General features: G+C 34.2%; 1 protein-coding gene across 5 annotated transcripts; it reads right to left on the bottom strand.

The window, feature by feature from the left end:
• Nucleotides 1-3,815: 3,815 nt before the first annotated feature.
• LOC111997645 (pentatricopeptide repeat-containing protein At1g80150, mitochondrial-like) lies at nucleotides 3,816-11,050 on the bottom strand. 5 transcript variants are annotated; one of them, XM_065768397.1, is made up of 5 exons: nucleotides 10,820-11,050; nucleotides 8,916-10,612; nucleotides 6,132-6,177; nucleotides 5,761-5,848; nucleotides 3,816-4,029 (listed from the first exon to the last, which is right to left on the bottom strand). In XM_065768397.1, exon 2 carries the CDS (start codon nucleotides 10,361-10,363, stop codon nucleotides 9,164-9,166), a length of 1,200 nt encoding a protein of 399 aa, XP_065624469.1. In that variant the 5' UTR covers nucleotides 10,364-10,612; nucleotides 10,820-11,050; the 3' UTR covers nucleotides 3,816-4,029; nucleotides 5,761-5,848; nucleotides 6,132-6,177; nucleotides 8,916-9,163. The 5 variants fall into 5 exon arrangements, 4 of the variants coding, with proteins under 4 accessions (XP_065624469.1, XP_065624470.1, XP_065624468.1 ...); XM_065768398.1 differs by having other exon boundaries at nucleotides 8,916-9,012; nucleotides 9,094-11,050; XM_065768396.1 differs by adding an exon at nucleotides 4,399-4,458 and having other exon boundaries at nucleotides 8,916-11,050.
• Nucleotides 11,051-13,549: the final 2,499 nt, after the last annotated feature.

Consider the following 13,549-nt stretch of genomic DNA (forward strand, 5'->3'; position numbering starts at 1 on the left):
TATTAATGTATTGAATTTTTTTTTTATAATGATTTTGTAGTGGTAAATGATAAAACCCATGCAGGTTTTGCCGTAAAATATAAATATTAGGATGAGTGTATAAATTTCAATGTAGTAAGTTGTTAATATTAATCACATGTGTACACATTGAAAGATTGTTTATTGTGTTGTTTTTTCACCTTAGGCCCTCATCATAATAAAATACCAATAAAGACCTATGTCTAACCCTGCCCTCTCCACAATTTGCATTTTCTAGTATGCAAATTTGGGTGTTAGGCTGAAAGCAATAATGGTTTTGTATATATATGCCATGCCAGTTATTGATGCAGATCGATGGCCAAAATTAGTAGTGATAAATCATACTTGGTTCCAAAGCCTCCTTCAATTCGATTATAATTAGGTGTTATGTTTCCTTGCCCAAATCGTGCAAATTTTGTTTTTCATCATTTGTTAGTTACCTGCTTAAATAATCTCAGAGATGTTGTAGAGATTATCCTTTATAAAATTCATTTGCTAGCCTATCATAAAATAATCCTATACATATACCTACACATAAGTATTCAAAATTATCAATATAAAATTTTGGTGGTTATGACCTAAAGGAAAGAAAAGGGATTTTTTTTTCTTCTAAAAGCTGCACTTTAGGACACAGTCATGCTTGACTTAATGTATTTGAACTAATAAATTAGCATGGAGTTTGATGCATCAACAACGTCATTCTTCATGGACCTACACTCTTTGAGGATTCTATTCATCCAAAAATGCATGCAGATCAGCAAGTAATTAAGATAAATAGATAATGGAAGTCCAAAGACACAGATCATGCCCTACTTCCTCACAAAAGAAAGAAACAACAACCTACTAACTAGACCACGAACTACATTTAAATACATGAAACGTATTGAAACATGAGAAGGAACCTAGTATGCAGCTATGCACATATAAACATATAAAAGTACTTATACCTACATACACATAGGACAATTAGGTTGGTCAGACTGGGTCTAGATTTTACCTCGAATGACCCCATTTTCAATTGGATTGATTGATTACTAATACCAAATCAAACGGGCAGATTGGAATTTCTCGATACTCAACCAGGCCAGGCTTTCCCATGTCTTGATATGTATGACTTAGCTTCTATGACCCAGACAGGCCAATTTTCCTGTTATTGCTCCATTTAGTAAACAATAATTACTTAATAAAAAGAATGAAAATTTGCAATCTTCTGGAATGTTTGCTGATATGGGCAGAACATTTACAACTGCTGCACTTGGAAAAGGTTCAGGAGAACCCCATTCTCCATGATCAAATGAGCAGCAGTTAAACTATCTTGGCAAAGTGAAAGCAGCGTCAACCATTCTGCCCATCAATTAAGTGCCTATCTAAAGAAACGAGATCACTAAGTTCAACTCTGGCATCAATTGATTAACATGGCCATGAAGGCAATCACCATCAAATTCTCAACCCAAGAGAGCCGGAAGGCTTAACAATTAGCCAGGAGCATAGTGATCCACAAAAACACTAACAAAAACACAGGAAGAAATCAAGGCTTTGCAGATTAACTTGGAAAACTTAAGGCAGTCCAGAACACAAGAACTCAACTCATTAGCTACTCCTCTAAAACAACCACTTCCTTTTAGGTCCTGATCTGTTCATCCTACATCAATTAATCATGTAGAATTAGCAAATAAGATAAGAAAACCATAGGAAATAAATGAAATGTTCCATAAGCAAAATTGTGAAATAGCACAAAAAATTAGGGGAGAAAAAGTGAAAACAGATTATTTTTGGGATTGTTATAAGTGTATGTATGATGCAGAATTGGCATAAATTATGAAAACACCAGCTAATTTGAAAGAAATTTCATAAACTAAATCTATCTACCATCTAACTTGTCATCATCTTGTGAAAGGCCATTATTCACTAACACTAAAGGTGGGATGTCTTCAGTTCCATAGGTCATTCCATGTAAGTTTCTTTGGAGTATGATAACCCTCTCTAGAAACTCCATGTTGTTGAACTCCAATAGCAGCAGATGATGACAATTTTTCATGAGGTTTCCAGAGTTACATACGGGAGTTCTAAGGGAAAAATACAAGTTAAGACTCTTCTCACTTCTTTCTCTTGTTCTTCCTACAATTTTTCTGGAGCCCTCTCTTGTTGTCCTCCTCTACCTTTTATAGCCATCTTTCTCCTCCTCCAACTGTCCTACTTTTAGTTGGATTTAGTGGGATACTTGTCTCATCAGTACCTTCTCCTGCCATTTCTTGTTTATGAAGATAGACTTTTGGAGGTGCTTTTACTATTCAGGCCAATCATCTAGCATTTAATGTGGCCAACATTAGGTAGGGAGAGGTACGCAAAAGGTTATCATCATTAGCTAAACACATAACCACTTCTTGGTTGAGTTATGTTTTAAGGTGGATTTCTCGGATTACCTCAGTAATGGACCTAGATGGTCTCTTCTCAAAGAGGGGCTCGGTCATCTCACACTGGCGCATGGGCCGGGCCTATTTTGCATATAGGGTTTTTTGGAGCATTCTCTTCGGGTTCAGGTCTTCGAGGCAGATTCAATCTACTCCTCCACAGTTGTTTTAAAATTATTTGCATTTTTCTTTTGAAATGAAATATTGTAGCTATATTTTCCAATCAAATATAAGTCATATTTTTTTTGAAAACAATATAAGTCATATTTTATAATCTAATTATATGTGAAATATTATTGAACTAAAAAACTAATTAACATTGCAAAGGAAATAAAATAAAAACCACACTTCTAACTTTAAGTCTTAGACAACAAATAACCAAAGACAACTTAACAACTCAAGTCGTTTGCATAAAAAAAGGAAATGCTAAACAATCAATAAATATGTTCTGAAGTTTACCAAAAATAAAGAGTTAAAAACAATACACGCTAGTACACAATCCATGTGGATACACTCGATAACATAGTGCAGGTCACAAGGAATGAAATGCCTATTGTGTTTATTGCCTTTTGTAACCAATTTTGATTTTTAGGGAGGCTTAAGTATAAATATTTTTTATTTTAGGGAGGCAAAGTATAAATACTTAGGGAGGCTAAGTGTGTGTGTGTATATATATATATATATTTATTTATTTAAATTTAAATTTCAGGGAGTCCAAGCATAGTTCCGTCCTTATAAATTTACATAATTATACACATGTGAGTCAGTTTTAGGCAAAAATATGTAAATTTGACACATTTTTTTATTATACAAACATTTGAGTGCTCTTGTCTTGTGGCTTCTGAAGGAGAGCCATCCAAGCTGAATCACGCTAAGACCAAATGGAGCTCATCCAGTTGCTCTGCAAATGCGCCCTTGTTGAAACTTCTCAAGCATAGTGTTGAGATCTTAGAATATTACAATTGATCTCTCTCTCTCCACAAAGGCACAAACAATTGGCAAAGAACTGGTCAAACACTAGATTATATGATGGCACGATATTGCAATCTGCTCTGAAGATTTCCACGCTAATATCATCGGTTTATTTCCCATCAACAACACTTCTGTTATCAACAATTGAATAGTTGATGTAAAGGTTTTCATTTCATCCAAATAGTGATGCTTCAATGATTCTAAGAGAGAGTTTTGTGTGGAATCATAACGATAATGGGTTGTCCATTTCCCCTCGTATATGACAAAGAACAATGGAAACAAGACCAATATTTTACACATGTTTTTTCACTAAACTGTCACAAATTGCATCCATGCCTGGCCCCCAAGAAAATGTTATTTAATTAGACAGGAAAAAAAAAAACAATAAACAAGTGCTACATCTTTGGTAGAGAGTTATATAAAGATAACATAATTTTTATTAATTATTCTGATTTCATTTATCATTAAAATTTAACTGGTCCAATGTACAAGGGATGGGAGAAATGTCACATGAGATGTGGCAGCTGCAAAACCGTACATATTGGAGATCAACCACAGCATGAATTCACTTTGTTCTTCAATCTACTGAAGTTATAACGAGCTACCCCAATGCACCAATAAGAATATACTGCAAGAGAGAAATGGCACATGTTACTTTCTGAATAAATTTAATAGCTTTGCATTTTTGGGATTCTTAAGTTCAACCAATTATTACATGTTATTAGAAAAAAATTCAATACTTTGAACAGATTTTGAATTTTGGGATTCCAAACTTGAACTTGTAGATACCACAATAAGCATTTATAAACAAACTTCAATCAGATGCTGACCAAAGAGAGGACAATTTGTATACATGTAACAAAATCTAAGTGCTAATATTATTAAGAATTTGATGTTAAAAGTAGCAATAAAATGGTTACTTCAGGAATTATCAAATAAAATTTTAGAGAAAACAATATTTTTTTTTTTTTTTAAGTTCTTTCGGTCAAACACAAACCTTGTTAATTGGTTATTCAGTCATATGAAAATTGTCACCCAGCCAACATAAGATAGGAATCTGCCAGTAACAGAAATGTAAGCAATAAGAATATTTATTTTTCAAATTCAAGAAGTGACCCTTTGTGCATGCTATGTTTATCAGAAAAATAAGAACATGGACGAAGAAAACTGGTGGTGACCTCTTGTTCTTGTCATACTCTAAATTTGGTTTCAAGTCTTTTCAGGATCTTGTACACCATCTTTCACAAATCCTACTCATCACTAACCAATAAGGTACCATTCTAAGCCAGCATTGCAAAATAGTTGGTGATGATAGGAATATCGCCAGAAGGTTTACAATATGGTCCATTGGGCTCCCAACCAATATTATACAAAACTCCATAAGTGTTGTTCATAGCATTTAACTAAGGCCAAATTGCAAAAAAGACCCCTTACTGTTTGGGTCAATTTCAAACAGACCCCCTTTACTTTCAATTTTAAGTTATTGACCCATGAACTATAAAAATGACAAAATTGACCCCTTCATCTCATTCAATCATGTGCACTGCATGTGACACTTTGTTATAAATTTTTTTTAGTAGAACTTAATTAAAAAACACAATTTTAATATCATTCTAAAACAAAGATGTAATGAAATACTCATGAGAATTATAATTTAATAAAACTTCTCTTGAAAATAAATTTTAAAATAAAATATAAAAAAAGGAGCTTGGTTAATAAGAAAATGAAATAAAATTAAAGGAATATAATTTTGAATCAAATTACAATCTTTTTTGCTAAGATCTACAATTGAATCATGATAAAAATGTTGATTACAAAAGCTAAAACTGCCACCTCAATCCCCCTTCCCCCCCCCCCACTCTCTCTCTCTCTCTCTGATCTGCTTGAAATTGACCCAAATCTAAGGGGGTCTTTTAGCACTTTGGGGTTCAATAAATTCCTTTCATTTGCACTGATATGATCAATTATGGTCAATCAAACAATGATATCTCATATATTTACCATCAGATTTGGTATCAAATCTATTTTCTGTTATCTATTTCAAAAGGAAGGGATCATGCCTTAACTAATATAGATAACAATATGAAACAAAGCAAAACAAACAAACAATCAATTAATCTAAGTGACGACTCCAGAACCATGGGATATGAAACTGCACTTGAAATTTACCACTCGTGTGTGTGTGCCTGCACATGTCTGTGTGTAAATCATGCCAAAAACAATGCATATGCATACGGTGTTGACAATGAGGCTGCACAAAATGATGACTCCTCCATGCCAACATGGCGCACATAAAACCAAAAAATTTACAAATAAAATTACAAAATCAAAGAGCAAGGCTATTTGCAAGAGTTTTTACCCTATGGCTCTGCCCATTATGTGTTGCCGCAGAAGCAAGAGCTGACCAAGAGTATACAGAAGTCTGTCATCCACATAATTATTATCTCCTGGGATAGAAATCAATATATAGAAAGGGAGAATATTAGGTTAACAAGATGACCCACCCAAAAAATAAATACAGCATTAATATCATCAACTAACATTTAAACTGCAGCAGATGTAGTAAGGGGAAAGCAAGAAGATGTACACTATGATGCTAACACCAGCCCATCTATAATGATACCAAACCACCTCCAGAAAAAACTTTCATTTAGGAACCCGGGGAGTGGGGATTACATAAGTAACTCAATTAATTCCAAACTAAATGTTTAATTTTCCAAAAGTTGGTACCTTTACTGAGGGCATCAACCTCTCCAGTATCTTGTCGTTCATGGACCTGCAAAAACATTAAACTATTAAAACTCACTAAACAACGCAGTAATGAAAGTTAACACTTCCTAATGAAAAAGCCATAGGTTCAGAGATAAGCGAAGTATGCAAAAGGTAAACACTTTAAAGTATTCTGTCAGTTCTTCATACTCTTCTTTCTGGCTTTTGGCATTGAATGATAAAATGCCTCAATTTAACTCTCAGAAACCAAAATGCAGTCCCAATTAGTCCCTTCATTTGACAAAACTTATTTCACAAGCCAAGAAAGTTCTGGCAAAGGCAACTCTCTGCTTGCTTTATCTCAAGGCATCTATTTCTATAACCATTCTTGTGTATAAACATTTTATATATATATATATATAGTATGTATATATATAGGTAATAGAAGTTTTATTGAAAAGAAAAGTACAATGTGTTTACGATAATAAAATTATTGTGTATGAACTTATTGTATTAATCTAGAACATCTTTCATGACCATCATATGCAAATATACTATCACAAAGTAGGTGCCCTCTGATGCATAGAGTTACAATATCTTTCCATTTAATAATGCTTTCAGTAATCTTAATGACATCTACAGAAAACAGGTATCAGTCACGATAAATTTAAAGATGACAGCCAAACAGCAGCATAAAGATTAAAGAGAAGACTAGATCTTCAGGCCATTCTTCTAAGTGCCAGCCCTACATAAGGACAGGGTCGGTACTAACCATGTATTCACAAACCAAAGATTAGAATCCATGTAGTAGACAAAGTCATATATATATATATATATATAATCAGAACAAAGTCATCTAGAATTAAGGCTATATTTTCACTTGAACCAAGGACTAGAGATGGTAACAAGGTTTTTTTTTAATTAATCTACAGTTGGATTACATTGCATCCTTATATTCTACATGTTTATAAAATATCAAGATGATAAGAGATCCATAACTATCCAATCAATAAAATATTTAAATTTCAAGTTCAATGAATTTTAATTACAGACAACATGAATTACTTATAAAAAAAAAAAAAGATTGACACAGAACAAATGTATTAATTGACTGGTGGCATTTTAAAAAAATTAACCCAATAAAATTTATTAAGTGATGTAGCATTAACCAAGAGTTAGATCAAATGTATGGAAGGCTTAGCTTTCCTTAAATTGAAAATAAATAGTTTCAACCAAAAGAATGGAATTCTTTTTTTTTTAAGTAAACATCAAAAAAAAGGAATTCTGGTTTCAAACAAGATAAATTGTAACATTTAGGAATTTATGGCTTTTTGAAATAGAAATTAAGAGTAGTTCACTATGGTCAATGTAGACAGACATGAACTCAAGTAAACTTGCTGCCTATAATACAAAGAATGGCATTGCATTTGCAGAAAAGGGAAAAGTGAAAAGAAGAGGCTAAAATTGAACAAGGAATGGCATGCACAATCAACTATAAGAACTGAGTGAAAACATTCAATGTATGCCCATGACACAGATACACATGCATGAGAGAGAGAAAGAGAGTCATTGCACAAAGAACTTACAAGAATTTTGGGTGAACACCATCCATTTAGAACTCTCAATTCATCACGATCTTTATTCAAGTGTTACAACGAATTAACTGAAGTAAAGTGGATCTGCCTTTGGTATGATGTAAAGCCATGAAAAAGCCGTATCCAATTAGTTTCCTAAATTTACAAATGAATTGAGTAAAAAGAATACCAGCTTCTGCTGAGTTGCGTCCTGTTACATTAACCAAACAATTACTGGTTCACCAGTTCATCATTTTATACTAACTCCTGGACAATATGGACCTCAAAGCACCCAATTGGCTTGAAGAAAAAGGAGGTACTCTACTCTGAGCCAATGTCAGGATCAGCTTGGCCTTACCAAACTGCCCATTCTTCTTAAGGCCTTCAAGCAACGTATGAATGGTATCCACATTTGGAAACCAATTTTTTCTCATGCAATCTTTACACATTGTATATGCTAAATCAAAATCCCTTCCCTTACAGAGATAATGAATCATAGTCTGGTAAATCTTAACATTGGGTTTGTGCCCCTTGGCATGAAAAGCAGAATAGACCCTTTTGGCCATTTCAAGATACCCAGCCTGGCAGAACCCTTTGATTACCAGATTATAGGTAACCTCATCAGGTGCAATCCCAAGCTTCTAGACAACATGAATTCCTCATCAAAAAATGAAAAAAAAAAAAAAAAAAAAATCAGATTGACACAGAATTTGGCATGTATTAAGAACAAAGAGAATGTGTAATTGACTGGTGGCGTTTTCAAAAAATTAACCCAATAAAATTTATTAAGTGATGTAGCATTAACCAAGAGTTAGATCAAATGTATGGAAGGCTTAGCTTTCCTTAAATTGAAAATAAATAGTTTCAACCAAAAGAATGGATTTTTTTTTTTTTTTTAATTATAAGTAAAGATCAAAAAAATGGAATTCTGGTTTCAAACAAGATAAATTGTAACATTTATGAATTTATGGCTTTTTGAAATAGAAATTAAGAGTAGTTCACTATGGTCAATGTAGACAGACATGAACTCAAGAAAACTTGCTGCTTATAATACAAAGAATGGCATTGCATTTGCAGAAAAGGGAAAAGTGAAAAGAAGAGACTAAAATTGAACAAGGAATGGCATTGCACAATCAACTATAAGAACTGAGTGAAAACATTCAATGTATGCCCATGACATATATACACATGCACAAGAGAGAGAAAGAGAGTCATTGCACAAAGAACTTACAAGAATTTTGGGTGAACACCATCCATTTAGAACTCGTAATTCATCATGATCTTTATTCAAGTGTTACAACGAATTAACTGAAGTAAAGTGGATCTGCCTTTGGTATGATATAAAGCCATTAAAAAGCCGTATCCAATTAGTTTCCCAAATTTAAAAATGAATTGAGTAAAAAGAATACCAGCTTCTGCTGAGTTGTGTCCTGTTACATTAATCAAACAATTACTGGTTCACCAGTTCATCATTTTATACTAACTCCTGGACAATATGGACCTCAAAGCACCCAATTGGCTTGAAGAAAAAGGAGGTACTCTACTCTGAGCCAATGTCAGGATCAGCTTGGCCTTACCAAACTGCCCATTCTTCTTAAGGCCTTCAAGCAACGTATGAATGGTATCCACATTTGGAAACCAATTTTTTCTCATGCAATCTTTACACATTGTATATGCTAAATCAAAATCCCTTCCCTTACAGAGATAATGAATCATAGTCTGGTAAATCTTAACATTGGGTTTGTGCCCCTTGGCATGAAAAGCAGAATAGACCCTTTTGGCCATTTCAAGATACCCAGCCTGGCAGAACCCTTTGATTACCAGATTATAGGTAACCTCATCAGGTGCAATCCCAAGCTTCTGCATCATATCCATCAAACTATTAGCTTGCCATGCTCGTCTCCTATTAGCCAAATATTGAATCCTAACATTAAAAGTTGCCAGATTCGGTATACACCCCTTTAGCACCATTAGATTCCACAACCCATTGCCAATCTCACACCTGTTTTCCTTATAAAATGCTGAAATAAGCGTTGTGTACGTAACCACATCTGGCTTTATTCCTAACTTTTCCATCTCTACCATGATTAAATATGCTTTATCCAAAGCACCTATTTCACAGAAAGCCTTAATAACAATATTAACTGAAAATATGTCCAGTTCAACACCAAACATCACAGGTACATCATTAAGAAATTCCTCAACTGCATGTAAATTACGTGTCTGTGTCAAAACCTTAAGTGCAGCATTGAAAGATTTAACAGTCCTTTGACACCCATACAGATGCATATTAGAAAAAGTATCAAGAGCATGTTTAGTCATCCCAGCCTTACCATACAACATTATAATCCTCAAAATAAACCCTTCACGCCGACCCTGGGGAAGAGTCTTCTGATGCTCAAGCAAATGCTCGATGTAATCAAAGCGACCTGCACCAGCTAGCCTAGACACCGTGTCTTCAAATGCAAAACGGTTTTCAATGACAAGCCGATTGTGTGCATTGGCCTTAAATAAATGGAACAACTTCTCAGGGTCCCGCTCGTTCTTAAGTTTCACAAGAGCAGGTTCTTCTAATGGCTTTGGATTCCGAATGCAATTGGATACAGCTGCAGGGCTTTCAGTTGATGGAATGGCAGCAACAGCATGATAGAATCTGCGAACATATCGCAGAGAGAGCATGTTCTAGAAATCTCCTCAGATTGAAAGATACACATCCATCAAAATCTAGACTTCATTCAATATTCTCAGGAAATATCCAATACCCTCAAAACAAATTGGAAAATCCCAAAAAATATTTAACACCCAAAATCAAGATTCTAATGCAATATCCAATACCAACATTAGAACTTGCAGCCTCCAGAAACACTAACACCCAAAAAAAATAAATCAACGTCTCTGATTTGGCTCAAAACGAAACACTCCCAGATGCTGAAATCAACATTCAAGACACTAACTTGAGAAAATACTCAATACCCAGGTAAGAAATTGAAGAACCCAGAAGCATAAACACTGAAATACGAAAGAATATGAAGCCAAAATAGGATTTTGCTCAAATTGAAACACACCCAGATGGTGAAATCAACATTCTAAGCAAAGCCTAGTTGGTAGAGAGAGCAAGGGTGATCGAATCCTCACCTGGAATGGGGCGGCCGCCTCTTTAGCTGGATGGAGGAGTAAGAGAGAGAGAGAGAGAGAGAGAGGGCGGCTTGTGGGTTTAGTTGCCCGTGAAATTATTTATTGGTGCATTCGTTTTTTCAGTGGGAGCTGTGAACCGAGAAGGTGGAGCTCATGCTCCGAGTAATGGGGTTTTGGGGGGTTTTAGGTTTTTTGGTTTTGGTATTCACTATTCTGGGAAAATAAAATTAAAAATAATAATAATAATAATTAAAACGATGGGTTAAAATGTTGTTGAAAGTCTTGAACTTGATTGGTGGATGAAGTGAAGGGTTTTGGGTTCACTACAGGGCTTTTGTGCATTGGAGGCACCATGGACCCAAATACAAGAAGTTACGCTATAAAATCTACCACTTTTGTTATAACTTGTTGGCGTTATGAGTTGTAACTTACCATGTGAAAATATCATAAAAATGCTAGTATCACAACAAAACTCATAATTTTTGCCACAACTTGTTTACTTGGTAAATTGTGAGTGATGCAATAAAAGTGATAGGTTTACAACTTCATAACTAACAACTTGCCACATGGACAAATTGTGAGAAAATTTGTGGATTTTGTTTTGGTAATAGCACGTGCAATGCACATGACTCACTTGACTGGTTCTATTAAATGAGTAATGACATTACATATGACAAGTACAAATGTCATCTTTCTATTGATGGTTGGAGTCAAACTCTGTCATATTTTAAAATGATAAGTGAGTAATGACATTACATATGACAAGTACAAATATCATCTTTCTATTGATAGTTGGAGTCAAACTCTGTCATATTTTAAAATGATTTCGTGTAAGTCATGTATCATGCCAAGGAAGAGTCCTGTATCCTTTAAGATGGTCTCAAGATGTGGGTTACAAGTTTTGAATTCAAAATCACATAAATTTCATGAGGTCTAGGAAACTACAAAGCTATCCCCTTGAGATTAATGATTTGTTCTTATGTTTAAAGGAAATGCAAAGTAGCTAGTCATATTTTTGTGACAACAATACACCTTGAAAAGGAAAAAGCTTCACCAAAATAAAATAATTTTGATCTTTTAATTACTTTGTAGTGTTATTTAATTTGTTCAAATTTTTCATTTAAAAAAAAACATAAATCAAGTTATTTAGCAGGAACTTGAGTCTGAATAGAAAATGGGAACAGTAAAACATTGGTGTCAAATTGGACGTTTTGTGATAACAATTTAAACCCAACAATGTGTTAGGCTGCTAACATTAGAATAGGTAGCCACCCAATTAATCTTACTTCAATCAGTGGACTTCACACTATTCTCATAAATGGGTTAGTAACATAGGTTAATGTGACATTCTTAAAAGAGGGTTTTTTTCCTTTTTCTTTTTCTTCTTTTTGTTTTTTGGGTGGAAATGGATAGAAATGTTGTATACTATTATATTATTCGACAAACAACCCCCACCAACTTGGACTAACCGGTAAAAGAGAGCCCATTTCTCGTTAGCGAGCCGCACATCAATAAATCATCAAATGCTCATATCCTTAACATTGAAAATAGGGCTCTACCACCGTGCACCTTAGCATAATGTAACTACTTGTGAGGTAGAAGTGCTTGTGAGGTATTGTTTTGAAGGAGGAGTTTAAGTCTCTGAGAGGGAACTTCAAACACATTCACTCATATTAAAACTAAAGTAGAATTCTATCTCAAATTATTTATAAAAAAATAAAATAAAATAAATAAAAATAAAATAAAAAAAAAGGGTCTAAACGAGCCGAGCTTTGTGATTATTGAATATTCAAGCTCGGCTCAATAACAAATATAAAGTGTTCAAGCTTAACTTGAGCTTGAACCAAGCTTACAAACTATGTTTGAGCTTAAGCTTGTCAAATAGTCCAAAAGCTTTAACTCAACTTGGACCAAGCTCATGAAATAAATTAAGTCGAGCTCAAGCTCAATGTCAATCTTTTGAACTCGATACAATACAAGAACATATTATAAGCCCATATTAAACATTTTAAGCTCAATGTCAATCTTTTGAACTCGATACAACACAAGAACATATTATAAGCCCATATTAAACATTTTCAAGCTCATTTGATTTACACGTGGTGCCAACTCTCAATTAATTGACGGCTTAGTAAGATATTAGTTTATTTTTGAAGTCCACATCAATCTTATTACCTAGCCCATACACCAAACTAAGCTCAGCTTGTTTTTCATTGAGCACTTTTGTTCACAAGTTTGTTCATAAAGTCTTTTTATCAAGGCAAGCTCGAGTTGTTCATGAATAGTTTGGCTTATTTATAGCCCTATTTGAAAACGCCACCCCCCCTAGTCCAAAAGTCATCCTCCCTCTCGTGTGTGCTAATCTCACATGGTGTTTTTTTTTTTTAATGGAAATCTGAAATCTCACATGGTAATTGGACCTACATATGAGCGACAATGCATTTATTAGATGTATAAGATAATAAATGCATCCAAAATTCACCCTTTAGTCTCTCATGTAGAGACCAGAAAATCTCTATCTTCACAAGTACTTGCAAAGAACTTATCAAATGCTACAGATTTTAAGATGACATGATATTGCAATCTGCCCTGAAGGTTTCTACATCAACACTCAAAACCCGTGCAATCTGCAAAGGTTCCCTTTCTATCAAAATCTGCAAAGGTTCAGTCCATATATACAGTTACGCTTAAACGATTCAATGAGATAATGCTTGGTATGGATAGCCAATT

Source organism: Quercus suber, unplaced genomic scaffold (assembly GCF_002906115.3).
Source record: "Quercus suber isolate HL8 unplaced genomic scaffold, Cork oak 2.0 scaffold_928, whole genome shotgun sequence".
Classification (NCBI taxonomy): Eukaryota; Viridiplantae; Streptophyta; class Magnoliopsida; order Fagales; family Fagaceae; genus Quercus; species Quercus suber.

What these genes read in the sequence shown, in the direction of transcription:
- LOC111997645 (XM_065768397.1), bottom strand. Translation starts at nt 10,363, where the DNA reads ATGCTCTCTCTGCGATATGTTCGCAGATTCTATCATGCTGTTGCTGCC.